The sequence below is a fragment of the Pongo abelii genome, chromosome 10 (genome assembly GCF_028885655.2).
Source record: "Pongo abelii isolate AG06213 chromosome 10, NHGRI_mPonAbe1-v2.0_pri, whole genome shotgun sequence".
NCBI lineage: Eukaryota > Metazoa > Chordata > Mammalia > Primates > Hominidae > Pongo > Pongo abelii.
In genome coordinates, this window is record NC_071995.2 from 109,276,314 (window position 1) to 109,303,109 (window position 26,796).

General features: G+C 40.4%; 2 protein-coding genes and 1 non-coding gene across 9 annotated transcripts in view; 1 reads left to right on the top strand and 2 right to left on the bottom strand.

Moving 5' to 3' along the window:
• Positions 1–917: 917 nt before the first annotated feature.
• Positions 918–11,456, bottom strand: VPS29 (VPS29 retromer complex component). 4 transcript variants are annotated; one of them, XM_063711667.1, is made up of 5 exons: positions 11,386–11,456; positions 8,792–8,881; positions 5,381–5,572; positions 2,363–2,598; positions 918–1,521 (listed from the first exon to the last, which is right to left on the bottom strand). In XM_063711667.1, exons 2-5 carry the CDS (start codon positions 8,837–8,839, stop codon positions 1,404–1,406), a joined length of 594 nt encoding a protein of 197 aa, XP_063567737.1. In that variant the 5' UTR covers positions 8,840–8,881; positions 11,386–11,456; the 3' UTR covers positions 918–1,403.
• Positions 5,721–5,790, bottom strand: LOC112135970 (small nucleolar RNA SNORD50). Its single transcript, XR_002917186.1, has one exon. It is a non-coding gene; the product is annotated as a small nucleolar RNA SNORD50 (small nucleolar RNA).
• Positions 11,457–11,514: 58 nt separating the features above from the next.
• RAD9B (RAD9 checkpoint clamp component B) overlaps positions 11,515–26,796 on the top strand; it is a 30,363-nt gene continuing 15,081 nt past the window's right edge. For 2 of the 4 annotated variants that reach the window (XM_024257290.3, XM_054528222.2), the window contains exons 1-6: positions 11,529–11,720; positions 13,127–13,197; positions 14,940–15,095; positions 15,896–16,010; positions 22,730–22,829; positions 25,081–25,187. In XM_024257290.3, the coding sequence (XP_024113058.1) occupies positions 11,675–11,720; positions 13,127–13,197; positions 14,940–15,095; positions 15,896–16,010; positions 22,730–22,829; positions 25,081–25,187 (595 nt within the window). In that variant the 5' untranslated portion in view covers positions 11,529–11,674. Of the gene's footprint in view, positions 11,721–13,126; positions 13,198–14,939; positions 15,096–15,895; positions 16,011–22,729; positions 22,830–25,080; positions 25,188–26,796 lie in introns of all 4 variants that reach the window. The other 2 variants (XM_054528221.2, XM_054528220.2) reach the window with 2 other exon arrangements.

Consider the following 26,796-nt stretch of genomic DNA (forward strand, 5'->3'; position numbering starts at 1 on the left):
CTGAAAATACAAAAATTAGCTGGGCATGTTGGTGTGTGCCTATAGTCCCAGCTACTTGGGAGACTGAGGCAGGAGAATTAGAATTGCTTGAACCTGGGAGGCGGAGGTTGCAGTGAACCGAGATCACACCACTGCACTCCAGCCTGGCAACAGAGCGAGACTCTGTCTCAAAAAAAAAAAAAAAAAAAGAATATCCTACAAGTATTTTTTTGATTGGGCTAAGGAAAGCTTGGAAATATCCAGATACAGAATAGCATTTGACAGAGATAATGCTCTGACTGGCAAAGTAGGTGCTCAATAAATATTTGCTATTTGAATACAACTTTAAAATGTAAATACACATTTTCCCTATCTTATGAAATTGCCACATAAATAACTTGGATGCTCAGACTAGATTAGGTTGGGAGTAGTTACACTAACAAGAGGCTTCTTTACATTATATATTACTCTAGTATGCTTCCTTGCTAAATTTGTATTTTTTTTTTTTTTTTTTTTGAGACGGAGTTATGCTCTTGACCAGGCTGGAGTGCAATGGTGTGATCTCGGCTCACTGCAACCTCCAACTCCAGGATTCAAGTGATTCTACTGCCTCAGCCTCCCGAGTAGCTGGGAATACAGGCATGTAGCACCATGCCGGCTAATTTTGTATTTTTAGTAACAGACAGGGTTTCACCATGTTGGCCAGGCTGGTCTTGAACTCCTGACCTCAGGTGATCCACCTGCCTTGGCCTCCCAAAGTGTTGGGATTAGGGTGTGAGTCACTGTGCCCGGCCCCTAAACTTGTATTTTTAAAACTTTTATTAAACCTTGAAAAATGGAAATAGCAAGTTTGAAGAATCACTGTTAATGTCAGTATGGTATATTACTTAGCAAATAAAATCTGAGTCCAACATTATGACACAATGTAACAGAAGAGCTCTGAAAGGTCATCTCGTCCACTTTAATATTTATATCCGTAGTTTCACTTGGTTCCTCATTTTTATGTTTTTTTTTTAAATTAAATACAGGTTATCAAGAAAGTATAAATGAAAGATAATTGTTTATTACTGGAGAAGAGAAAAATGTATACAAGAAAGTCTAGATTCTTTCTCCACATGCACTACTTTTGGAATAAAGTTCCAAATATCAACTTTGAAGATATTTACAAGGATAAGTTTTTCTTAACAAGTGACCAATTACTGTGTTGTGGACATTTTTTCGTAGAATCCATATACTGTAAACTAAATATATTCTTATAGTTTACAGGAAGCTTCGAGCAATTATGTATTAACAGAGAAGATGGTATTATATTTTACTGCAAAATATTATAAAAGTGATACAATTTTGTGGCTCTTAAATGTTTAATTACTTGATTTCAACAGGACAATGAAAAAAAACCAAAAATCATCAAGACAGGCCTGGCTTTAAGATTTTTTGTATTCGATTCGTTCTACTTTCACATCATCTCCAATTAGCTGATACACATAGGTGACCACTGTAGAAGCCTGGATATCCATCAACACAAATGATGGAATAATGTTTCTAGAAGAAAAAATAAATAATGTCAGTGTTTCGTAGCACAAAGCAGCAGCACTATAAATTTCAATTTAAGATGACTATTTAGATTCAGAGAAATCTGTTACATGTCACATGAACAGTTACCAAAAGATTGCCAAAATGGCTAGATTTATTTAAATGGTCACATGTGGCCGGGCACAGTGGCTTATGCCTGTAATCCCAGCACTTTGGGAGGCTGAGGTGGGTGGATCACCTAAGGTCGGGAGTTCCAGACCAGCCTGGCTAACATGGTGAAACCCCATCTCTACTAAAAATACAAGAATTAGCCAGGCATGGTGGTGGGTACCTATAATCCCGGCTACTTGGGAGACTGAGGCACAAGAATCACTTGAACCCGGGAGACAGAGGTTGCAGTGAGCCAAGATTGTAACACTACACTCCAGCCTAGGTGACGGAGCAAGACTCTGTCTAAAAAAAAAAAAAAAAAGGTCACATTTATTTTTATTTTAATTATTTATTTATTGAGTCTCCTTCTGTCACCCTGGCTGGAGTACAGAGCCTCAAACGTGGCTCACTGCAGTCTCAACCTCCTAGGCTCAAGTGATCATCCCACCTCAGCCTCCTGTGTAGCTGGGATCACAGGCATGCACCACCACACCCAGCTAATTTTTAAAATTTTTTTGTAGAGACAGGGTCTCACCATATTGTCTAGGCTGGTCTCAAACTCCTGGGCTCAAGCAACCCGCCCTGGCCTCCCAAAGTGCTGGTATTACAGGCATGGGCCACTGTGCCCAGCCACATTTCTTTTACGAAATGTCACACATGCAATTATTTTACTAAAGCCCCCAAATTCCATACTACTCACGTTTCCAAGGCATTATATGCCCCAGTGGCAGAACCTGGATTAATGTAGAATTTATTTTCATGCTCAAATGCTTCAAATTTGTGTGTGTGTCCTGAGATAAGAATGTCCACATCAAATTGCCTCTGCAACAGGGCTAAGCTGGCCATATCTCCCCATGGAATAACTTGATGTCCGTGGATCAGACCAATTTTGAACTGTCCAACAGTCACAACTTTCTGTTCTGGATAATTCAGATTCTAACATAAGAAAAAGACATAAGAAAATACGTATTTTAAAGATACTGATGTTTAAAAAAATCAGTTTGCTTAAATATTCAATCTTATATGGATGTTTTGATGTAGTACCCCACAACACACACATTTATAAATTTTTTTTTTGAGACAGAGTCTTGCTATGTTGCCCAGGCTGGAGTGCAGTGGTACCATCTTGGCTCACCGCAACCTCCGCCTGCCAGGTTCAAGCAATTCTCCTGTCTCAGCCTCCCAAGTAGCTGGGATTACAGGCACCCGCCACCACGCCTGCCTAATTTTTTTGTATTTTTAGTAGAGACGGAGTCTCACCATGTTGGCCAGGCTGATTTCAAACTCCTAACCTCAAATGATCCACCTGCCTTGGCCTCCCAAAGTGCTAGGATTACAGACGTGAGCCACTGTGCCCGGCCCACATTTATAAATATTTTATTTCTTCTCGGTCTCTAAGGCTGCATCTATATTTTAAAACATGACTTACTCAATATAAACTGGAATTTATCATGCAACCCCTTTATTGTGTTTATTCCTATAGAATATGGGTTCTTTTGCGCATGCTGTAAATAATTATTCCCCCCAAACTTGTGATTTTCCTTTACCTAAGGCATGTAAGTTAGGGTGTGTTCAAATTATAGCTTAATGTAGCCTTAATACTTTTACAGATAGCTTAAAATAATGAGAGCTAACACTTGTATAGTACTTAGTATGAGCCAGGCACTACTGTAGGGGTTTTACAAATATCAACTTAATTAATACAAACAATCCTAGAAGGTTCTATTATGATCCCCACTTTATGGATGATGAAACAGGCAAAGAGGTTGTTTGTCCTTTCATCTCCCCGTCTTTCACCTCCATGCCACCTTTAATTTATCCAAACTCTTTTTAAAATATAAGAAAAAGACAGTATACCCCTTCAGTTTGGTTTAAGAAACCCCATTAAATAACACAAACCAAGATTAATTTATGAAAATCTTATATTCCCAGAAATACTATATATATAATTTTCTTTTTTTTTTTTTTTTTTTGAGACAGAGTCTCATTCTGTCGCCCAGGCTGGAGTGCAGTGGCGCGATCTCGGCTCACTGCAAACTCTGCCTCCCAGGTTCATGCCATTCTCCTGCCTCAGCTTCCCGAGTAGCTGGGACTACAGGTGCCCGCCACCATGCCCAGCTAATTTTTTGTGTGTTTTTAGTAGAGACGGGAGTTCACCATGTTAGCCAGGATGGTCTCGATCTCCTGACCTCGTGATCCGCCTGCCTTGGCCTCCCAAAGTGCTGGGATTACAGGCGTGAGCCACCGTGCCCAGCCCAAAATAAAATTTTCAAACTAGAATCAGGTTTATTATGCTACACCATACAATGTTGGCACTGGCAGGGGTCTTAAAAATCATCCATTCCAGTCATATTTACTAAGGATCAGAAAGGGGAAGTGATCTGCCAAAAATCCCATTATTAACTAATGGGAACTCCAGAACTCCTTACTTTTTTTTTTTTTGAGATGGAGTTTCGCTCTGTCGCCCAGGCTGGAGTGCAGTGGCACAATCTCAGCTCACTGCTAGCTCCGCCTCCCAGGTTCACACCATTCTCCTGCCTCAGCCTCCCGAGTAGCTGGGACTACAGGCGCCCAGCACCACACCTGGCTAATTTTTTTGTATTTTTAGTAGAGATGGGGTTTCACCGTATCAGCCAGGATGGTCTTGATCTCCTGATCTCGTGATCCACCTGCCTTGGCCTCCCAGAGTGCTGGGATTACAGGCGTGAGCCACTGTACCCAGCCCAGAACTCCTTACTTTTTTTCTTTAAAGTCAGGTTTATTGAGGCATAATTTACACAAAGTAAAATCTTACTTTTTCATGTATAATGATGGGTTTTGACAAATGCACATGGCTGTGTAAGCACTGCCACACTAAAGATACAGAGCAGCTCTATCACTCCTTCAAAACTCCCTCATGCCCTATAAAGTCAACCTTTGAGAAAGGAAGCCACAGGAGGGCTGCCAGCAGAGAAGTGATGTGATCTTACTTCACTTAAAAAGGATCATGCTGGTTGCTAGTTGGAGAATAAACTGGAAGGAGCAAGGGTAGAATTAGGAAGTTGGAATACAAGAAAATGATACGGTGGCTTGGAATAAAGTTAGTAGAGGTAGCGGCAGTGAAAAGTTCATAATAAAAACTTTGTAAACTTGGCTGAGTGTGGTGGCTTATGCCTGTAATCCCAGCACTTTGGGAGGCTGAGGCAGGAGGATCACCTGAAGTCACGAGTTCGAGACCAGCCTTGCCAACATGGCAAAACTCCATCTCTATTAAAAATAAAAAAAATAGCTGGACGTGATGGTGTGCGCCTGTAGTCTCAGCTACTTGCGAGGTTAGGCAGGAGAATCGGTTGAACCTGAGAGGCAGAGGTTGCAGTGAGCCAAGATCGTGCCACTGCATTCCAGCCTGGGCGACAGAGCAAGACACCATCTCAAAAAAAAAACAAAAACAAACAAAAAAAACTTTATAAACTAAAAGACAGCATAAAACAGTAACAAAGCCACTTTTATTCAGTATCTATTTAGTTAGAATAAGTATTTAATGTTTACTAGGTGATCTAAATCAGTGATTTTCAAATAGTAAGGGAGGGGCATGATGTATAGTAATTTTACATTTGGAAAAGAAAAAGGGGGAAAAAAAAGACCTTACCAGTTGAGAAACCCTGGTCTAAAGATAAAGCTTATGTAAGTAATAATCAAGAAAGGGAGATATTTGAGAAGAGAAAGGGAAATACATCACCTCATCGAAGTCTCCTCTCACAATATGAACATCACCAGCCAGAGTCTTGAGATAGTCATAACTCTCTTTGGTGCAAAGGTTTCCTGTGCAGAGAATGTGCTGAATTTTTCCTGGCACCAGGAGTTTTTTGAATTTAGCTGGCAAACTGTTGCACCGGTGTGGGATGTGCAGATCTCCTAATACCAACACCAACTTTAAAGTGTCAAGGTGAGATAAAGCGTAATGTTAAACACAATGTCAAAACAAAATAGTCTCCTCTTGTAAGCCCCCTTTTAAGTCTCATAAGAGATCCCGAATCCCTGAAATTATTCATAGAGTTCCTATCATGACTCTTTATTTAATCTCAGAAGCTGAATCTGTACGTATTTTTCTTCAGGTCATCAGCTTTGGGATAGGTTTCATCATTGATTGTATCATGACAATTTAAACAGACATACTTATGGTAATGTACTTTGTTCTTAAATCAATCTTATTTTGGTTGTAAACAGTTGCGTATATAAAATACAGGTAATCATTCTATTTACCAAGAGTGAAATCAAGCATTCTAAAGTGATTCATTTAGAGACCTGTAAATACACTGAATTTTAAAAATTACAAAATGTAAAGTATACTACTGGGCCCTATAGAATTTGGCATTTTTAAAGACTGATATGGTAATTCATATTTCTGCAGTTGTAACATGAAATGATATATTAATCCCAGAAATATTAAGGAAATTGTTAATAGAGAAAAAAGTTAATTATGTAATTTATCTGTACTAGACTGACAACTATGTACAAACGTAATAGCCAAAATTTGGTATTTTTGTTACTTCAAACTATTAGGTGTACGTTACAGAGATATACAACAGCCTATGTTTCAGTTTCATCAGGTAAATGTGTGCTTTTGAATTATAATCTTTGATATCTTCACTTTCCTTCATTATTAGAAGTCCTCACTGTCATATTTTTATGGTCTGGATTAAATTGCTCATATACCCTCGGTATAGTTCCCCAACTTAAAAAAAAGAAAACATTTTCACAATCTTTCATGTATATTAGAGCATTAAAACAAAAAAGAGATCAGCTAAATAAGTGATAAATTTAGCATAAGGTGGTTTAGAGCTGCAACAGTCTCAGATGACAAAAGGAAATTTTGCTTTTAAATATAAAAGAATATAAACCCCAATCCTGTAAAATTTTAATTTAAAAATTTCTTTTTTTTTTTTGAGACGGAGTCTCACTCTGTCGCCCAGGCTGGAGTGCAGTGGTGCGATCTCAGCTCACTGCAACCTCCGCCTCCTGGGTTCAAATGATTCTCCTGCCTCAGCTTCCCGAGTAGCTGGGACTACAGGCGTGTGCCACCATGCCCAGCTAATTTTTGTATTTTTAGTAAAGACAGGGTTTCACCATGTTGGCCAGGCTGGTCTGGAACTCCTGACCTCAGGTAATCCACCCGCCTCCGCCTCCCAAAGTGCTAGGATTACAGGCATGAGTCACCACGCCCGGCCTAATTTAAAAATTTCAAGATTTGAGAAACAACATTAATTTAGCCATTTAACAGAATACTGTTAGATCATTTAAAAATAGTATCTGTCTGGCTGAGTGCGGTGGCTCACGCCTGTAATCCCAGCACTTTGGGAGGCCGAGGTGGGCAGAATACTTGAGGTCAGGAGTTCGAGACCAGCCTGGCCAACATGGTAAAACACCGTCTTTACTAAAAAGAAAAACACAAAAGTTAGCCGGGCGTGGTAGCAGGCGCCTGTAATCCCAGCTACTTGGGAGGTTGAGGCAGGAGAATTGCTTGAACTCAGGAGGCGGAGGTTGCATTGAGCTGAGATGGCGCCACTGGCACTCCAGCCTGGGCAGCAGAGTGAGACTCTGTCTCAAGACAGACAAACAAAAAAATAGTATCTATCCTCCAAAGGACAACATAATCGATTTTTTTTTTTTTTTTTTTGAGACGGAATTTTGCTCTCATCGCCCAGGCTGGAGTGCAATGGTGCGATCTCGGCTCACTGCAACCTCTGCCGCCCCGGTTCATGCAGTTCTCCTGCCTCAGCCTCCCGAGTAGCTGGGATTACAAGCGCTCTCCACTACACCCAGCTAATTTTTGTATTTTTAGTAGAGACAGGGTTTCACCGTGTTGGCCAGGCTGGTCTGCAACATCTGACCTCAGGTGAGCCACCTGCCCTGGCCTCCCAAACTGCTAGGATTATAGGCGTGAGTGAGCCACTGTGCCCAGCCCAACAGAATCAATTTCTTCATGTTGATCAGTATAAGCACCTTCATTCTATACAAAATGTTTTCCTTTACAGATATTGCATGCATAAATGTACATGCCCTTTAACTGCTTTTAAAGGCATGACTATTCTTTAATATTATCAAAGAAAACATTAAATAGCTAATAGGATAAAACAAAATAGTTTTGCCACCGCAGACTTTGTAAATGAAAATTAATCAAAAAAAAACAAAATGTCTGAAATTAAAATGATTACCAAAAGAAGCTTGCTTCATCTTGCAACAAAAATTGAAATTATTGCAAAGAAAAGGAACTGTTACCAGGACACAGAGTTATCGGGACATAGTTTGTAATCTCAAAGTAACACAAGGTTATGAAATTAGCACACTTTAAATTGTTAAGTAAGATTCTTCTTTATAAAGACTAGTTTCAGCAGGTATTTGTTGTATGACCTATATTAATTGTTTCAATGCAGATCTCAGTGGACAAAACATCTGTAAAACTAAAAACCACTATGAAGTTTCCACCCTCACTGGTAATCAACATAAAAGTACCTGGATATAGAACAATCTTCATTTTAGAGGGGGATTCCTTCTGATATGGATTGAAGTACATAGTTAGTATGGGAATCTCGCTTTGAGAAAAAGGTAAAAAAAATAGATTTCTATATTTAAAAGAAGAAGAAGAAAAACAACAACAACCACCACCCCAAACTCATAAAAGGGTATATGTCTACAACAGGTTGAAATGTTTGGTACTAATAATGAATGAGCTGTTCAATCTGAATGTACCAGAAAGAACATTAGTAAGACATGGTACTTTATAATGATTGATGACCTAATTCTATAAAGTACTGTGGATTATCCCCAAGACTCAAGACTATTAGCAGTCTAAAGATACAACTGTGTGAATGACCACACAATCATTTCAAATTAGTAGGGATCCTTACTAGGACAGAATCCTCTGGTTTCCTGCTGATGACAAAGTTATGGGGAAATAGTGTTACATAACACGTGTCATACTTTGAAACATGTTCCTGCCCAAATTCCACACTTTGACAAATCGGGATAGACATAGATTATAGAGTCCTTTAAGAAAGCAAAAGATCCTGGAAATGGCAGTCTTATTAAATTGAAATAAAGAGCCAACCCAATCAAAGCATGGGAATTTGCTTACTTCCTTTCAACAGACCTTAAAAGGGTAAGAAATCCAGTCAGTAAACAGCCACCCAACCACCATTGTTAGTAGGAGCTAAGTGAAGAAACTTACTCTGTGCCCAGCCTTAGTGGAATGAAGAAGTTGATTGCAGACAGGGGGGATGAAAAAAAAGGGTGAAACATGACCAATGTTAAAAGAAAGCAACAAAAAGAAACCAAAAAAAAGAGAACAAAAAACCCATACCAAATGAGCAAACAATTGTTAATGATTTCTGAGTGTTATGAAAGAAAATGTTAAAAATCAGCTGTGCTCAAACAATACCAAAAGAAATATTTGCTTTATTTTTGAACATGACACACACACTTTTTAATAAATTTGTGTCAGTTTCTCCTACTTTTCCTAATCTTGTTCTGTACATCGACTTCCATCTCTGTTTTCCATTCTGTTTAGATTTTTATAAGGTTTTATAAAATAATGAATTTAGATTTCTACAAGACACTGTGGAAAATTTATCATCAGTAATAGCTTAAAGGCTAACATTTTCTGGATTCTTAGGGTTTAATTATTCAAGTATATGGATCTTAATTATCTTACATTCAAAATTCTAGTAGCTGGAAAATTATGCTGCAGCTAGGTGATTTTTTGTAGCTGATGCAACACAGCACCATGAATACATTATCAAGTGTTGAACAAATCAACTAAAGGTAAAGACAAAATAATAAAAACAAACACATTTATCCAGGTAAAACTGGACCTTTCCCACACCTGAATTTGCTGCCCACAGACTCTGGACACTGTACTGAGTGTTGAACGTCTGTATCCTTTGCCAAATAAAATGCTTTTAATCATGAAAGAAATGGCTAATGCTAAATTTTTCCCAGTTCTATTTCATATGAAAAATGATGTTCCAGTACAACTACCCTAAATAAGAGGGATCACTTCTGAAACAACTTGAGAAACATTAATATTTTGAAACCATGGCAAGTAATTATGTCTTCTCCCATGGATAGGTGTCTCGAAATTACTGTAAACTGGATTACTTTAAATTGGAGTCTGTTTAGAAGCAAAAATTAAAAGTGAGATTAAAGATTTTAAAGAAGCATGCACCATAAATCTCTGGCTGCCACGTCTGTAAGTCCCCTTCTTGAAAAGGCTGTTTGTCATGCAATAGTAATAATCTTAAAAATGCATAGCTTCTTTGGTTTCCTTGTAAAAATAAAAAAGAATGCAATAAATGCCTGTAGAGGTAGACGTCCCTTTACAGCTAACCTCCATCAACACAAATATGAAGATAATCACAGTTCCATTTCAAACAATTGTTTTTTTTTTTTTTTTTTTTTTGAGCAGCAGCAAGATTTATTGTGAAGAGCGAAAGAACAAAGCTTCCACAGGGTGGAAGGGGACTCGAGTGGGTTGCCCCAAACAATTGACTTTTTAAGAGTCAAAGGCACCTTTGAAAATATGATTACAGGCCGGGCGCGGTGGCTCACGCCTGTAACCCCAGCACTTTGGGAGGCCGAGGCGGGTGGATCACCGGAGGTCGGGAGGTAGAGAACAGCCTGACCAACATGGTGAAACCCCGACTCTACTAAAAATACAAAAATTTAGACGGGCTTGGTAGCGGGGCGCCTGTAATCCCAGCTACTCGGGAGGCTGAGGCAGGAGCTGAGGCTTGAACCCGGGCGACATTGCAGTGAGCCGAGATCCAGGCATTGCACGCCAGCCTGGGCGACAGAGCGAGACTCCATCTCAAAAAGAAAGAAAGAAAATATGATTACAGCTCTGAGCCCTCTCTAGTAGAGGTCCCCAGTTTTTATGTAGGAAGGTCTGAGGGGCACCAACCTACTGGGGGTGAAGGGGTGATTGCTTGAAGGTGGCTGGGGGAGACTAGGTAAGTCTCCAACACCGGCACTCTCCCCAGAAAAATGTGTATATTCACAAAAATTTCCCAACAGTTTCAAGGAGTTCACACATCATTAAGGAATCCTACCCTAAAGAGGCGTAGCAACCCGTGAAATGAAATAGCTCCAGCAATTGCAAGCGCCAAATCCCGCCCTCTGAGAGCACACCTGCTCATCTCAATGGCAGCTGGATGTTATTTCAGGAGCGAGGAGGGTGGTTTATTCCCTTTCCCTAGATAGCAAACTTAAACGGGTACGAAATTCTGCTCGCTACTTCCTGTTCTGCATCCGAGAGGCCAGCTTCCACCACTACACTCCAACCAGCGGGAGGTGCTTTTTGCGGGAAACGAGTAGGAAACGTCTGGAAACGGAGAAGGACCGTGCCCCTATCCCCGGAACATTCGAGGTATAGGACCAAAGGCCTTCCCTGGCTCGGGCGTGCGAGTCTCGTGACAAGTCCGGCAGCTTAGAGGGGCCTTTTTACCCCTTGGATGGCTTCTGGCCCCTTGGGGCCGGGATACGAGACCTAGGCCAGCCGCACCCAGAGGTGGCCGCTCCCTTCCTTCCCTAGCCCTCTTCCTGGGCCTTTCCCAGGCCAGCGCCTGGACCCTGACGCCGAGGCCTCCGGGATTTCCCAATTCCTCGCCCTGGGACTCCCCACGGCTCCCAACAACGCAGCACCCCACCCGAGAGCCAGGCCTCGGTCGCCGCAGCTGCAGCCCTCACCATCCTGTCACCGGGCTCCGCTCAGTCACCACCACCGCCGCCGCCCTCTTCCTCAGGCTCCTCGGCGACCCGCCCACTTAACCGCAACCAATGAGAGCAGAGGGAGACAGAAATTGCCGTACGGAGGCCCGCATGGGCCCTTCCCCGCCGTAAAGCCGTTTGGGAACTTGTGGAGGCAGGGTGGTAGAGTGCAGCGACGAGATCGCGAAGCTTTGAAAAGCGCGGGCGACATCCGGGCACCTGGGCCGTCGAGCTGAGGCGCGCCTTCCGAGCCTGCTTTTTAGGGCGGATGGCAGCTATGCTGAAGTGCGTGATGAGCGGCAGTCAGGTGAAAGGTGGAGCGGCCTTTGTTGTCTTCCCATTTAGCAGAGAGAAAAGCAGACGTTAATAGGTCGTCCCTACCATCGTCTAATTTTTCCTCTTCGCCTTTATGCGCAAGAACTGAGGACGCACGCCCTGGCCACAGCCCCACCCTCTCAAGTGCCTGTTAACTTCTGAGGGGAGGATGAGGACCCACCTCGTGTTACTTAGAGGCAGATGTAATATGGGTGGTATCCGGGAAATAGAGTTGTACCATCGGGCCACAGACTCGGGGTGCTGAGGACTGCGTGGGGAGGAGTTGAGATAAAAAAATAATGCTTGGACAGTAGAAGTATTTTTGTGCCAAGCGAACAGCATTAACATGTTTTTTTTTTTTCCAGATTCTACCATTTTTAAAAATGTATGACCTTGGAAAAGTCACTAAATCTTTTTGGGGCTCAGTTTCTAAAACGGAAACAGGGGTAATGACTGCACCTTCGTCACAGTTTGTTTGGAGGCAATGAAATGGAAATGCATGTAAAGAGCCCAGTAATAGATGGAATGTACAAGAACTATTAGTATTGTAAACGGCGTTTTCAAAACGGAAGTTAGGCCGGGTGCGGTGGCTCACGCCTGTAATCCCAGCAGTTTGGGAGGCCAAGGCGGGTGGATCACCTTAGGTCGGGAGTTTGAGACCATCCTGGCCAACATGATGAAACCCCGTCTCTACTAAACATACAAAAATTAGCCGGGCTTAGTGGTGGGCGCCTGTAATCCCAAGCTACTTGGAAGGCTGAGGCGAGAGGATCGATTGAGCCCAGGAGGTTGAGGCTGCAGTGAGTTGAGCTCGCGCCACTGCACTCCAGCCTGAGTGTTAGAGTGAGACTCTGTCTCAAAAAAAAAAAAAAACATTAACAGTGTCATACGGGATCAGACTAATGTGTTTTCCAGCTCTAAATGTGTTTTGTGGTGGGGAAATCTGGCTACCCTCAAACATCAGAGATGTATGTTGAATACCCCTAATTTCTCTCATGACTTGTTGTGACTTGGCTATCAAGCTATTAAAACCACTTCAGATTATCTTCTCCATGCACTGTTTTCAGTTTTTGGGGGTCAAATACATTTATCTAAATCAAGTTGTAAAATACATTAGTATGGAAATTGGTTTGCCACAGTAGCTCCATGCAACACTGTAAACATATAGAAGGACAAATTTCGGTCAATTTTATCATTTCACACACTACAAATTTATTGAGCCCTGACTATGTGTCTGGCATTTTGCCAAGGGTATTATACTGTATTAAAGTAATGTATCATTAGTCTATAAGATACTGTTATTTTTGAATTTCTCTTGAGTCCTCTGAATGCTGAACTAGTCTTGTGATTTGTTTTTATTGTTAGAGGGAAAGAATATAAGCATCACCTTTCTTTTTCTCCATAGTATTTGGGAAAGCAGTTCAAGCTCTATCACGAATTAGTGACGAGCTCTGGCTAGACCCATCTAAAAAAGGTGTAAGTAAGAAAGTTAATAGATCACGTATTAAGGCAAGAGGAGATGTTTAAAGATCCCAGTCCCGATTGAATGTTAACTAGGAAATCCAGAAATTGTAATTATCCCTTTCACTGTTTATCTTTATTTTACATATCTGAATACACTTAGAGCATGGTAAAGTTGAAAATATGCAGATAAGCTTGATTGATTTAAACTGGAAGTCACAAACTGGTAGTTAAGAGACTAGCTACGGTCTGCAGGAATGTTTGTTGGCCTGCACTGTGTTTGTTTTTTTTTTTTTTTAATTTGAAATAATTTCCAACATTTAAAAATTGAGGCCGGGTGCGATGGCTCACGCCTGTAATCCCAGCACTTTGGGAGGCTGAGGTGGGTGGATCACCTGAGGTCAGGAGTTCGAGACTAGCCTGGTCCACGTGGTGAAACTCCTTCTCTACTAAAAATATAAAAATTAGCCTGGCACGGTGGTGGGCACCTGTAATCCCAGCTACTCGGGAGGCTGAGGTGGGAGAATTGCTTGAACCCAGCAGATGGAGGTTGCAGTGAGTGAGCCGACATGGTGCCACTGCACTCCAGCCTGGGCAACAGAGTGAGACTCCGTCCCCCCAAAAAAAAAAAAGAAATTGAGAGAGTCAAATTTTTCCTGCTTCTCTTGAAAATTCAGAAGACCTGACAGTTTTGGGACTGCATTCATTCCCAAGTGGAAGTAGTTGGCTGAGACTGAGTAATGATTTCCCCCCTTAGACAAAGTGTGAGACTGCCAATATGCTGTAACTCCCTTATATATTGCAACTCCCTTATATATTGCCTTTTGCCATTTCACACATTAAGGTTAAGGCTCATGACTGGGTGTGGTAGTTCACAAATGTAATCCCAGCACTTTGGGAGGCTGAGACAGGAGGATCACTTGAGCCCAGGAGTTCGAGACCAGCCTGAGCAACAAAGCAAGACACTACCTGTCTCTACAAAAAATTTTTAAAAATTAGTCAGGTGAGGTGTTGTGTGCCTGTAGTCCCAGCTACTTGGAAGGCTGAGAGGAGGGAGGATTGGTTGAGGCCAGGGGTTTGGAGGCTACAGTGAGCTGCGATGGTAACATTGCACTCCAGCCTGGCCAACAGGCTGGTTTTAAAAAAAAAAAAAAAAAAAAGTAAAAAAGAAATTAAAAGAAAGTTAAGGCCCCTGCAGGCATTTACTATTTTATGTTTTCAACATGTAAACTTTTAGATTTAACCCATATACATATTCAATATAATATACATGTATGTATATACCTATACATACATGTATATATACATGTATGTACACCTATATATATGTATATATAGGTATATAATAAATTAACAGACTTGTCCTGAGTGCCATTTAAACTATCAAGTATAGAATACAGGTTATGTCCTGTATATATATAGGTGTACATATATGTATATATATGCAAATTCAATACAGACTATATAGAGCAGTCCATGATTAACATCCCATGTTCTTATTTGAACACATTTAACTGTGATGTTAAACATAATGAAGTTTTCTGAATCAAGCTATTATTTAAAGAAAGTTTATTTTCTCCTAAATTTTTTTAAAATAAAAAAATAGAGGTGGGGTCTTGCTCTGTTGGCCAGGCTGGTCTCAGACTCCTGGCTTCCAGCCATCCTCCTGCCTTGGCTTCCCAAAGTGCTTGGATTACAGGTTCATGGGAGCTACCATGCCCAACCTCTCCTAAATAGTTTTTATCTTATTTTTCTAGCTTGCTCTAAGATGTGTGAATTCTTCTCGGTCAGCATATGGATGTGTCCTGTTCTCTCCTGTGTTTTTTCAACATTATCAATGGTCAGCTTTAGTGAAAATGAGTGAAAATGAACTTGACACAACACTGAATTTAAAATGCAAATTGGGAATGAAGGTAAATATAAGTGGCCCTGGTTTTCTCTTATTCTGTAGAAATATTCATTATATAGGACATAACCTGTATTCTATACTTAATAGTTTAAATGGCATTCAGGACAAATCCGTTCATCATTATTATTATTTTTGAGACAGAGTCTCGCTTTCTTACCCAGGCTGGAGTGCAGTGGTGCAATCTTGGCTCACTGCAACCTCCGCCTCCCAGTTTCAAGTGATTCTCGTGCCTCAGCCTCCCAAGTAGCTGGGATTATAGGCGTGTGCCACCATGCCCAGCTAATTTTTGTGTTTTTAATAGAGATGAGGGTTTCGCCATGTTGGCCAGGCTGGTCTTGAACTCCTGACCTCAAGTGATCCGCTTACCTCGGCCTTCGAAAGTGCTAGGATTACAGGCGTGAGCCAGTGCACCTGGCCAAGTCTGTTCATTTGTTTTTGAGACCGAGCCTCTCTCTGTCGCCCAGGCTGGAGTGCAGTGGCACAATCTTGGCTCGCTGCAAGCTCCGCCTCCCGGGTTCACACCATTCTCCTGCCTCCGGAGTAGCTGAGACTACAGGCGCCTGCCACCACGCCCAGCTAATTTTTTTGTATTTTTATTAGAGACGGGGTTTCACCATGTTAGCCAGGATGGTCTCTATCTCCTGACCTTGTGATCTACCTGCCTCTGCCTCCCAAAGTGCTGGGATTACAGGCGTGAGCCACCGCGCCTGGCCAAGTCTGTTCATTTATGAATGCATACACTTTTGTTTCTAAAATGAATCAACCATGTTAAGTATGTGCTTAATATGTGTATTTCTGTTACAGTCAATTTTGCCCATCTTTAGATGTCTGAATTCCCTTGAAAGAAATATAGAGAAGTGCAGAATATTCACCAGATCTGATAAATGCAAAGTAGTTATTCAGTTCTTCTACAGACATGGTAGGTATAATTAAAAGTGGTTTAAAATACTGTGTTTTTTTCTCAATAGTTTTCAAATTTAGAACATTGATATTTCATGTCAAGATTTCTTGTTACGTTATTGCTTAGAGTATGTGTAGTTAAGTGGTAGGGCAGTTTGAAGTATTATCCTTTTTTTTTTTTTGAGATGGAGTCTTGCTCTGTCACCAAGGCTGGAGTGCAATGCCGCCATCTCAGCTCACTGCAACCTTCACCTCATGGGTTCAAGCAGTTGTCCCGCCTCAGCCTCCCAAGTAGCTGGGATTACAGGCACCTGCCATCATGCCCAGCTAATTTTTGTATTTTTAGTAGAGACGGGTTTCACCGTGTTGGCCAGGCTGATCTCGAACTCCTGACCTCAGGTGATCTGCCCACCTGCCTCGGCCTCCCAAAGTGCTGGGATGAGCCACTGCACCTGGCCTGAGCCAGGCATGAGCCACTGTACCTGGCCTGAAGTATTATCTTACCTGTCATTGTAGAAGTATTGTAAGATGATTGGTATTATTTCTTTTTTTGACTTGTCAGTGGCACAAGCTTTGCCTGCATACAGCCTAATTTTTTCAAATATCCGTATGAATTCAAGCAATTGGTTGTTCTAAAATTTACTAGCTGCTTGATTATATATATGTATATTATATATAATATATAATATATGTATTATATATAATGTATGTAATATATATTACATATATAATACATATATAATATATGTATATATAATACATATATCATATATGTATATATAATACATATTATATATACATATATGATATATGTATTATATATAATACATATATAATATGTATATATAATACATATTGTATAATACATATATAATATATGTATTATATATAATACATGTTATATAATATGTATATATAATATATACGTATTATATATTGTATGTATATATAATATATACGTATTGTATATTGTATGTATATATAATATATACGTATTGTATATTGTATGTATATACATATAATATGTATATACATATAATATATATTATATGTATATATAATATATACGTATTGTATATTGTGTGTATATGTAATATATACGTATTGTATATTGTGTGTATATGTAATATATACGTATTGTATATTGTGTGTATATGTAATATATACGTATTGTATATTGTGTGTATATGTAATATATACGTATTGTATATTGTGTGTATATGTAATATATACGTATTGTATATTGTGTGTATATGTAATATATACGTATTGTATATTGTGTGTATATGTAATATATACGTATTGTATATTGTGTGTATATGTAATATATACGTATTGTATATTGTGTGTATATGTAATATATACGTATTGTATATTGTGTGTATATGTAATATATACGTATTGTATATTGTGTGTATATGTAATATATACGTATTGTATATTGTGTGTATATGTAATATATACGTATTGTATATTGTGTGTATATATAATACATATAAAATATGTATTATATATATTATATGTAATATATGTATAATATATACATAATATATTATGTATACATATATATTATGTACATAATGTATAATATATGTACATATATATTCATTTTGAGATGGAGTTTCGCTCTTGTTGCCCAGGCTGGAGTGCAATGGCACGATCTTGGCTCACTGCAACCTCCACCTCCTGGGTTCAAGCAATTCTCCTGCCTCAGCCTCCTGAGTAGCTAGGATTACAGGCATGCTCCACCACACCCAGCTAATTTTGTATTTTTAGTAGAGATGGGGTTTTACCCTGTTGGTCAGGCTGGTCTGAAACTCCTGACCTCAGGTGATCCACCAGCCTTGGCCTCCCAAAGTGCTGGGATTACAGGTGTGAGCCACCGCGCCTGGCTGTATTTCTTAATTTAATCTTATATTTATTATAATATATTTTTATTTCAGCATATATTTATAGTCTTTAAATTGTTTCCTATAAAATACAAATAATTTAACATTATTTTTTCCTTCTTTGAACTTGAGTTCATTTAATAGCAGAATGATTCAAAGAACATGATTAAAAGCATAGCAAGCCTTGACATCACAAAGATATGAGTGTAAATTCTTCTCCACTTCTTATTAGTTTTGGGACAGTGCATAAGCTCTCTGAATCTTCATTCCTTACTGTGAAGTGGAGATGATCATGCCTACCCACAAGTTACGGGGTGATTGTGAGGATGAAGTGAGATCACATTTGTAAAGTACATACCTCAGTACCTGCCCCAGGGGGAGTACTTGATAGTGATTGCTGTTACTATAATTATCCTCTTTCCTTATCTCCAACTAGATTTTAGACAGAAACTGAATACTTGGTATTCAGTATCTCTCAAGTAGCTTTCTTGAATCATGTCCAGTAAGTATTTGTGATTGGTTAATTATTTAATAGTTTTTGTAGGGTAGTTATATGATACTATGCTTTAGGTTACAAGTAACAAATAAAAACAGATGGTCCAACTCAAACTAGCTTAAAAAATAAAGAGAAGTATTGGCTCATGTAAACAAGAAATTCAAAATTAAGTCACAGGCATGGTTGTTTTTGTTTTTGTTCTTAATTTTTGTAGAGTCAGGGTCTCATCATGTTGCCCAGGCTGGTCTCAAACTCCTGGGCTCAAGCAGTCCTCCTGCCTTGGCCTCCCAGAGTGCTGGGATTACAGGCATGAGCCACGGCCATGGTTTGATCCAGGGTGCAGCTTCTTTTCTTTTCTTTTCTTTTTTTTGAAACAAAGTCTCACTCTGTCACCCAGGATGGAGCAGGATGGAGTGCAGTGGCGTGATCTTGGCTCACTGCAGCCTTGACTTCCCAGACTCAGGTGATCCTCCTACCTCAGCCTCCGGAGTAGCTGGGATCACAGGAGCGTGCCACCATACCTGGCTAATTTTTTTATTTTTATTTTTTTGAGACGGAGTCTCGTTCTGTCGCCCAGGCTGGAGTGCAGTGGTGCGATCTCGGCTCACTGCAAGCTCCGCCTCCTGGGTTCACGCCATTCTCCTGCCTCAGTGTCTCGAGTAGTTGGGACTACAGGCGCCCGCCACCATGCCCGGCTAACTTTTTTTTTGTATTTTTAGTAGAGACGGGGTTTCAACGTGTTAGCCAGGATGATCTCGATCTCCTCACCTCGTGATGTGCCTGCCTTGGCCTTCCAAAGTGCTGGAATTACAGGCATAAGCCACCAGGCCCGGCCCTAATTTTTTATATTGTTTGTAGAGATGGGGTTTCACCATGTTGCCCAGGCTGGTCTTGAACTCTTGGGCTCAAGTGATCTGCTTGCCTCAGCCTCCCAAGTGCTGGGATTACAGGAATGAGCAACCACACCCACCACACCTGGCTAATTTTTTTTTTTCACACCTGGCTAATTTTTAAAAAAATTTTAATAGATACAAGGTCTCACTGTGTTTCTGAAGCTGATCTCAAACTTCTGAGCCAGGCAGTCCTCCTGCCTCAGCCTCCTAACGTGCTGGAATTACAGGTGTAATTAGACTGCCACCATGCCCAGCCTGGGATGGCAGTCTAAGATGAAGGAGCAGTGTGAAAAAATACCGATTGAGGGTGTCTAGTGTGTGCTTATAAGAAAAAGGGAAGAAAACAAGTAGCAAGAATAGAGCATTGGGGATGACAAAGAAAAGACACTTCTCAGCTTGCACATCATCAGCAATACCAATATTCACTTGATTCAAATATTTGTTATACAGGTATAAACACACTTACATATGCATAGGTTATTTCTAAAGAACACCTAAGAAACTGGTAGCAGTAGTTGCTTCTGTGGAGGTTCTAGGGTGGCAGGAGTCAGGGATGGAGGGTGACTCACTCTCACTGTTCTTTTATATCTTTTGCATTTTGTCCCATGTACATCTATTACCTATTCCACCAAAAGTAACTTGAAAATATTTTTTAAATAGGTAAAATATGTCATCTTTTGAGCTTTGTGTCTTCTCAAAACAGCAGTCACAGTGATCCCTTTAAAATAGGTCATATTATGTCACTTTGGTGCTCAAAACTCTCCCAGTAGCTCCCCATTTTACCCAGGGTAAAAGCCAAAGATCTCAGAATGGCCTATAATGTCCTCCATGATTCAGAAGCCCTGGCATGTTTCCTCCTCAGGGTGTATGCCCTGCTCCCTTCCCTACTGTTTTATTCATTTATTTTCTTGCTATCTATCTCCCCTCTGTAAAATGTTAGCCCTGTGAAGACAGATTTTTGTCTGATTTGTTTTCTGCTAGTTCCAGCTCCTAAAATAGTCCCTTATGTGGTAGATTACAAAAAAAATTGTCACAAATTATCTGCAGCCCCTCCCTTCAATACCTGGAGTATGTTTCCTCATTTTGAATTTTAGCCGGCCTTAGATTTGCTTTGATACCGGTAGAATGCACCATAAGTGTTATTGTGTGAGTTCCGAGCTGAGTCCTGTCAGCTTCCACTGTTGCCCTAAGAACCTTTCCACCAGCATGAGAACAAGCATGGAATAGCTTTCTGGAGGATTAAAGAACAGGTGAGAGGCCTTAGCCATCTCAGTTTTCCCAGTTGAGGCCCCAGACATGAAAGTGAGGACATCCTAGCTACCCCACAGGGATATTGTGAGGATCAGAGAGAATGTATGTAATATGTATGCTACAGTTCCTGGCACATAGGTTCATACTCATTATTGCTACCTCTCCTCTTCCTCTAAAAGGACAATAATTTAGCCTGGGCAACATGGAGAAACCTTGTCTCTACCAAAAATACAAAAATTAGCCAGGTGTGGTAGAGTGCGCCTGTAGTCCCAGCTACTGGGGAGGTTGAGATGGGAGGATCACTTGAGCCCGGGAGTTGGAGGTTGCAGTGAGTTGAGATCACACCACAACAGTCTAGCCTTGGCAACAGGTTGAGACCCTGTTAAAAAAAAAAAGAAAGAGAGGAAGAAGGAAGGAAGGAAGAGGGAAGAGAACAGGAGAGAAAAGAAAAGAATTAACAAACCAGATGTTGAAATCTGTCAAAAGTCCTGTTCAGAAATATCAGTCCTGGATGGAAGGTACTAAAAGAGAGTAATAGAGATATGATCTGTAGTCTGCAATCACTATTTTACATGCAATTTAAGAAACTACCTGTATTTTGGAGATTTCTTTAAAAACTAAAAATAGAACTACCACATGATCCAGCAGTCCCACTACTGAGTCTTTATCCAAAGGAAAAAATATATATATCAAAGAAATACCTACATCCATGTGTTTATTGCAGCACCATTTATAATAGCAAAGTTACGGAATCAACCTAAGTGTCTATTAGTGGACTAATGGATTAAGAAAATGTAGTATATATACACAATGGAATACTATTTGGCCATAAAAATAATGAAATCTTGTCATTTGCAGCAACGTGGATGGAACTAGAGGTCACTATGTTAAGTGAAATAAGCCAGGCATAGAAAGACAAGTATTGCATGTTCTCGCAATGTAGACGCTAAAAAAGTTGATCTCATGGAGGTAGAGAGTAGAATGGTAGATACCAGAGGCTGGGAATGGTGTGTGGGTGAGTATGAAGAGAGGTTGGTTAGTGGGTACAAACATACAGTTAGGTAGAAGGAATAAGCTCTGATGTAGGGTAGCAGAGTAGGGTGACTATAAGTTAGCAGCAGTGTATTCTGTGTTTCAACGTAGCTAAAAGAGAGGACTTAAAATGTTCTTAACACATAGAAATGATAAATACTTGAGGTGATGGACACCCCAAATATCCTGGCTTGATAATTACACAGTCTGTGCATGTAACAAAATATCTGTCACATGTACCCCATACATTATTGCTTTTTTTTTTTGAGACAGAGTCTCGCTCTGTTGTCAGGCTGGAGTGCAGTGGCACGATCTCGGCTCACTGCAACCTCCACCTCCCGGGTTCAAGTGATTCTCCTGCCTCAGCCTCCCAAGTAGCTGGGATTACAGGCGCATGCCACCACGTCCGGCTAGTTTTTTATATTTTAGTAGAGACGGAGTTTCACCATGTTGGCCAGGATTGTCTCTATCTCCTGACCTCATGATCTGCCCACCTCAGCCTCCCAGAGTGCTGGGATTACATGCGTGAGCCACCGTGCCTGGCCTTTTTTTTTTTTTTTTTTTTTTTTTCATTTTGAGACAGAGTCTCACTCTCAGGCTGGAGTGTACAGTGGCACGATCTTGGCTCACAGCAACCTCTGCTTCCCAGGTTCAAGTGATTCTTGTGCCTCAGCCTCCCAGGTAGCTGGGATTACAGGCATGCACCACCATGCCTGACTGATTTTTGTATTTTTAGTAGAGACAGGGTTATGCCATGTTGACCAGGCTGGTTTTGAACTCCTGGCCTCAAGCGATCCACCTGCCTTGGCCTCCCAAAGTGCTGGGATTATAGGCATGAACCACCGTGCCTGGCCACATGTACCCCATAAATATTTTAAAATACCATGTATCAATAAAAATATATTAACAAAAAAAAAAAAAAAAGAAGAAGGAAACTGCCTGTATTTCAAAGGAATCTGGGAACTCTCCTGCCTGATTGGTCAGAAGGTATAGACATATTGCTTGGTGTCCACTAGGGAGCGATAAACACATTTAATTAAGGAATAGTGCTTCTCCAAGGTATGTGTACTTGCCAGATAGTAAATGTTACTTTAATTTGGCTGTGAAACTTAAAGACTTCTTTAATTTGTTAGTTTTGTCCTTAAAATTATTAAGAGGTGGCTTTATTCTTTTTAAGGTATTAAAAGAACTCATAATATATGTTTTCAAGAAAGTCAGCCTTTGCAAGTTATTTTTGACAAGAATGTTTGTACTAATACGCTAATGATTCAGCCAAGGTAATGAGTTCTCTGTTGTCAGTTTTTTTCCCCTGAATACAGTATGATCATGGAGTGAAGAATCAATGCCCTAGAGCTTTTAAGTCAGCACATTTTTTTTTTTTAATACGGAGTCTCACTGTGTCACCCAGGCTGGAGTGCAGTGGTGTGATCTCAGCTCATTGCCAGCTCCACCTCCCGGGTTGACGCCAGTCTCCTGCCTCAGCCTCCCAAGTAGCTGGGACTACAGGTGCCCACCACCACTCCCGGCTAATTTTTTTGTATTTTTAGTAGAGACGGGGGGTTTTACCGTGTTAGCCAGGATGGTCTTGATCTCCTGACCTCGTGATCCACCTGCCTTGGCCCCCTAAAGTGCTGGGATTACAGGCGTGAGCCACCACGCCCGGCCAGTACATTTTTTTTTAAGCTGAAATTTGACTTGGAGAAATCACCATACAGGTACAAGAGGAAACTTTGATAAAGATAGTAGTGGATAATAACTAATGGTAGCAATAATAATTTAGTGACCCAAGAAAGTTCTAAAAACACCCCATCAGTGGCTTTCTATAGCAAGTTGCATTTATATGGTTCTTGTCTGAATCTTAAAACACAGAGCTTGAGGAAATTTTAACATTTTTTATGTGAAATGATTTTGGCCCTAAGTATTAACAGTTTTTTCCTCTAGATAATGAGTGAGGCATATTTGTCTTGAAATTTGAAACTTGAAACTTTTTATTTGAAAGTGCATCCAGTTTTCAGTTCAGCTGTAGCATTAAACATTAATTAACATTACTTTGTGAGCCAAATGATATTTTATCTATATTGTTTTTAAATTATTATTATTATTATTATTATTTTTGAGACAGAGTCTCCCTCTGTCGCTCAGGCTGGAGTGCAGTGATGTGATCTTGGCTCACTGTAACCTCCACAAGAATTCAAACAATTCTTGTGCCTCAGCTTCCCGAGTAGCTGGGACTACAAGTGCGAGCCACCATGCCTGGCTAATTTTTGTATTTTTTTGTAGAGACGGGGTTTCGCCATGTTGCTCAGGCTGATTGAGACAAACTTCTGAGTTCAAGTGATCTATCTGCCTTAGCTTCCCAAAGTACTGAGATTACAGGCGTGAGCTACCACATCTGGTCTCTTCCTTCCTTCCTTCCTTCTTTCCTTCCTTCCTTCCTTCCTTCCTTCCTTCCTTCCTTCCTTCCTTCCTTCCTTCCTTCCTTCCTCCCTTCCTTCCTCCCTTCCTCCTTCCCTTCCTTCCTTCCTCCCTTCCTCCCTTCCTCCCTTCTTCCCTTCCTCCCTTCCTTTTTGAATTGCATATTCATGTTGTCATTTTTTTTGTATCAAATTATTTGGTATCTTGTATAACTGCCCCCGCTTAACACTGGAAAAGTTGCCAAATGAATTTTGTAGGTGTTCCTGACATTGTGATATCAAGAAACACCACTAAACCAATGTCTAACATCAGATTAACACCAAGATTACATAAATTCTAAGAATTTTATTTTTATCTTAATAATATCTCAATGTCAAAAGGAGTACAGAATTTATAATACAATAATAAAAAGACAACCCAGCTGTAAAAAATAAGTAAAGGACTTTAATAGTCATTTCTTGAAAGAAAATGTCAGTAAGCACCTGAAAAGGTGCCCAACATCATTAGTCATTAGGGAAATGCAAATCAAACAATTTTCAATCTGTGAATTATGTCATATGGGAATTATATCTCAATAAAACTGTTTTGAAAAAAGGAGCCAGAATAAAAGGGCATTTGGGATGTCAAGAGAACCTTGAAAGCAACAGGTAACAGTCGAGGAAAGGAACAAAGGGAAAGAATATAGGCAGCAGGCTGCTTAGAAACCTCTGCCCCCTCATCTAGGTCTCAAGCATAATTCACCTGAGTTGTTTTTGAACAGCTTCACTTTCCATTATCTCCCTTTACAGTATGATCTAGGGCATAAGTAACTGGGCATACAAAAACATATAATTAAAGATATTTTATTCTGGAATTTTGTTTGTACTGCAGCGTTCATGTGTTTTACTAAGGATATATTTTGCTATTCTCTTGGCCTTCAAATGAAGTTATAATTTTAAAATATGCTGAAAATATAGCAGCTATGTATAAGAAAGAAGGTAGGAGTTTGGGTAAATTTTTCTAAACCCAGGCCAAGTAATTATTTCCAGATTAGAGATTCGAGTCCCAGTTAATAAGGTATGTCTTTCTGTTTGTTTTTCAAATAATGTTAATACTGTTCTTTACATTTTATAGATTGCTTGCTGATGCCATTTTTCTTTTTACATCAAGTCAAGAGGAAGTTACTCTTGCTGTTACTCCACTGAATTTTTGCCTCAAGAGTTCTAATGAGGAATCAATGGGTAAGGATTGTATCTGAAATGGTGTTTTGATGGGTTATTACTTCCTGTCTCTCGATTACTAACCATACTGGAAACATTAGTGACATAATTTTATTCCTGTCTAAAAAGCAGTAAGATTTTAACACAAGTTTAACACAATCAGCAATTAAAATATTTGGCTTTGAAATTCAGGGTGTTTTAAAATTAGGAGAATGGGGCCAGGTGCTGTGGCTCACGCCTGTAATCCCAGCACTTTGGGAGGCTGAGGCGGGTGGATTACCTGAGGTCAGGAGTTCGAGACCGGCCTGGCCAACATGGCGAAAACCCATCTCTACTAAAAATAAAAAAATTAGCTGAGTGTGGTGGTTCAGGCCTGTAATCCCAGCTACTCAGGAGGCTGAGGCAGGAGAATCGCTTGAACCCGGGAGGTGGAGGTTGCAATAAGCCAAGATTGCACCATTGCACTCCATTGCCTGGGCGACAGAGACTCTGTCTCAAATAAAAGAAAAAAGAAAATTTGCTACGGTCTTTTGGCACAACAAGCTGTTTGAGACTCTTTAACCTTAGATAATATGTTTTTGGTGACAGCAGTAAGGAGAGGATACAAAGGAAAGAACTATTATTTTAAACTGAAAAACCAGGGCTTAAGTTGGGTCACATGACTTTTGTAGTGTTTGTGCCAGGTTCTGTTCTAAATAGTTTGCATTTATGAAGTCATTTGATCTTCATAACAACTCTAAGATGTATGTAGGTACTATTATTATCCCCATTTTACATATGAAGAAATTGAAAGCACATATAAAGCACATATGAAGCAGTTGGACACTTTGGGAGGCTGAGGCAGAAGGATCACTTGAGGGGAGTTACCAGCCTTGGCAACACAGTGACACCTCATCTTTACAAAACATAAAAATAGCCGGGCATGGTGGTACACACCTGTAGTGTCAGCTGCTTGGTAGGCTAAGGTGGAAGGATTGCTTGAGCCCATGAGTTTGAGGCTGCAGTGAGCCATGATTGTGCCACTGCACTCCAGCCTAGGCAAGACAGCAAGATCTTGTCTCAAAAAAAAAAAATTGAAGCACAGAGAAACTGTGGCTTGCCTGGTGTCACAAATTGCCTAGTGAAAGGGTCTGTTTTATGTACCATCATGCCATCTCTGGATAAAGATGGCCATTTAGTAGCCAGGAGAAACTGTCCCTTGTGAGTAGCTTTCTAATGAAGTTATAGTTACAGTTGACTGGCAATCTAGTTATTTCATCTTATTATTAAACTTCTTCCATGCTAGTATATTGGGAGTGACATGAGCCTTCTTGTTGGGGATGAATGTATATTTAAGACGTTGTTTGATCCTTTAAAAAATATATCATTTGGCCGGGCGCGGTGGCTCACGCCTGTAATCCCAGCACTTTGGGAGGCTGAGGCAGGTGGATCATGAGGTCAGGAGATCGAGACCATCCTGGCCAACATGGTGAAACCCCGTCTCTATTAAAATACAAAAAATTAGTGGGGTGTGGTGGTGCACACCTATAGTCCCAGCTACTTGGGAGGCTGAGACAGGGAATTAATCACTTGAACCCGGGAGGTGGTGGTTGCAGTGAGCCAAGATCATGCCACTACACTCCAGCCTGGT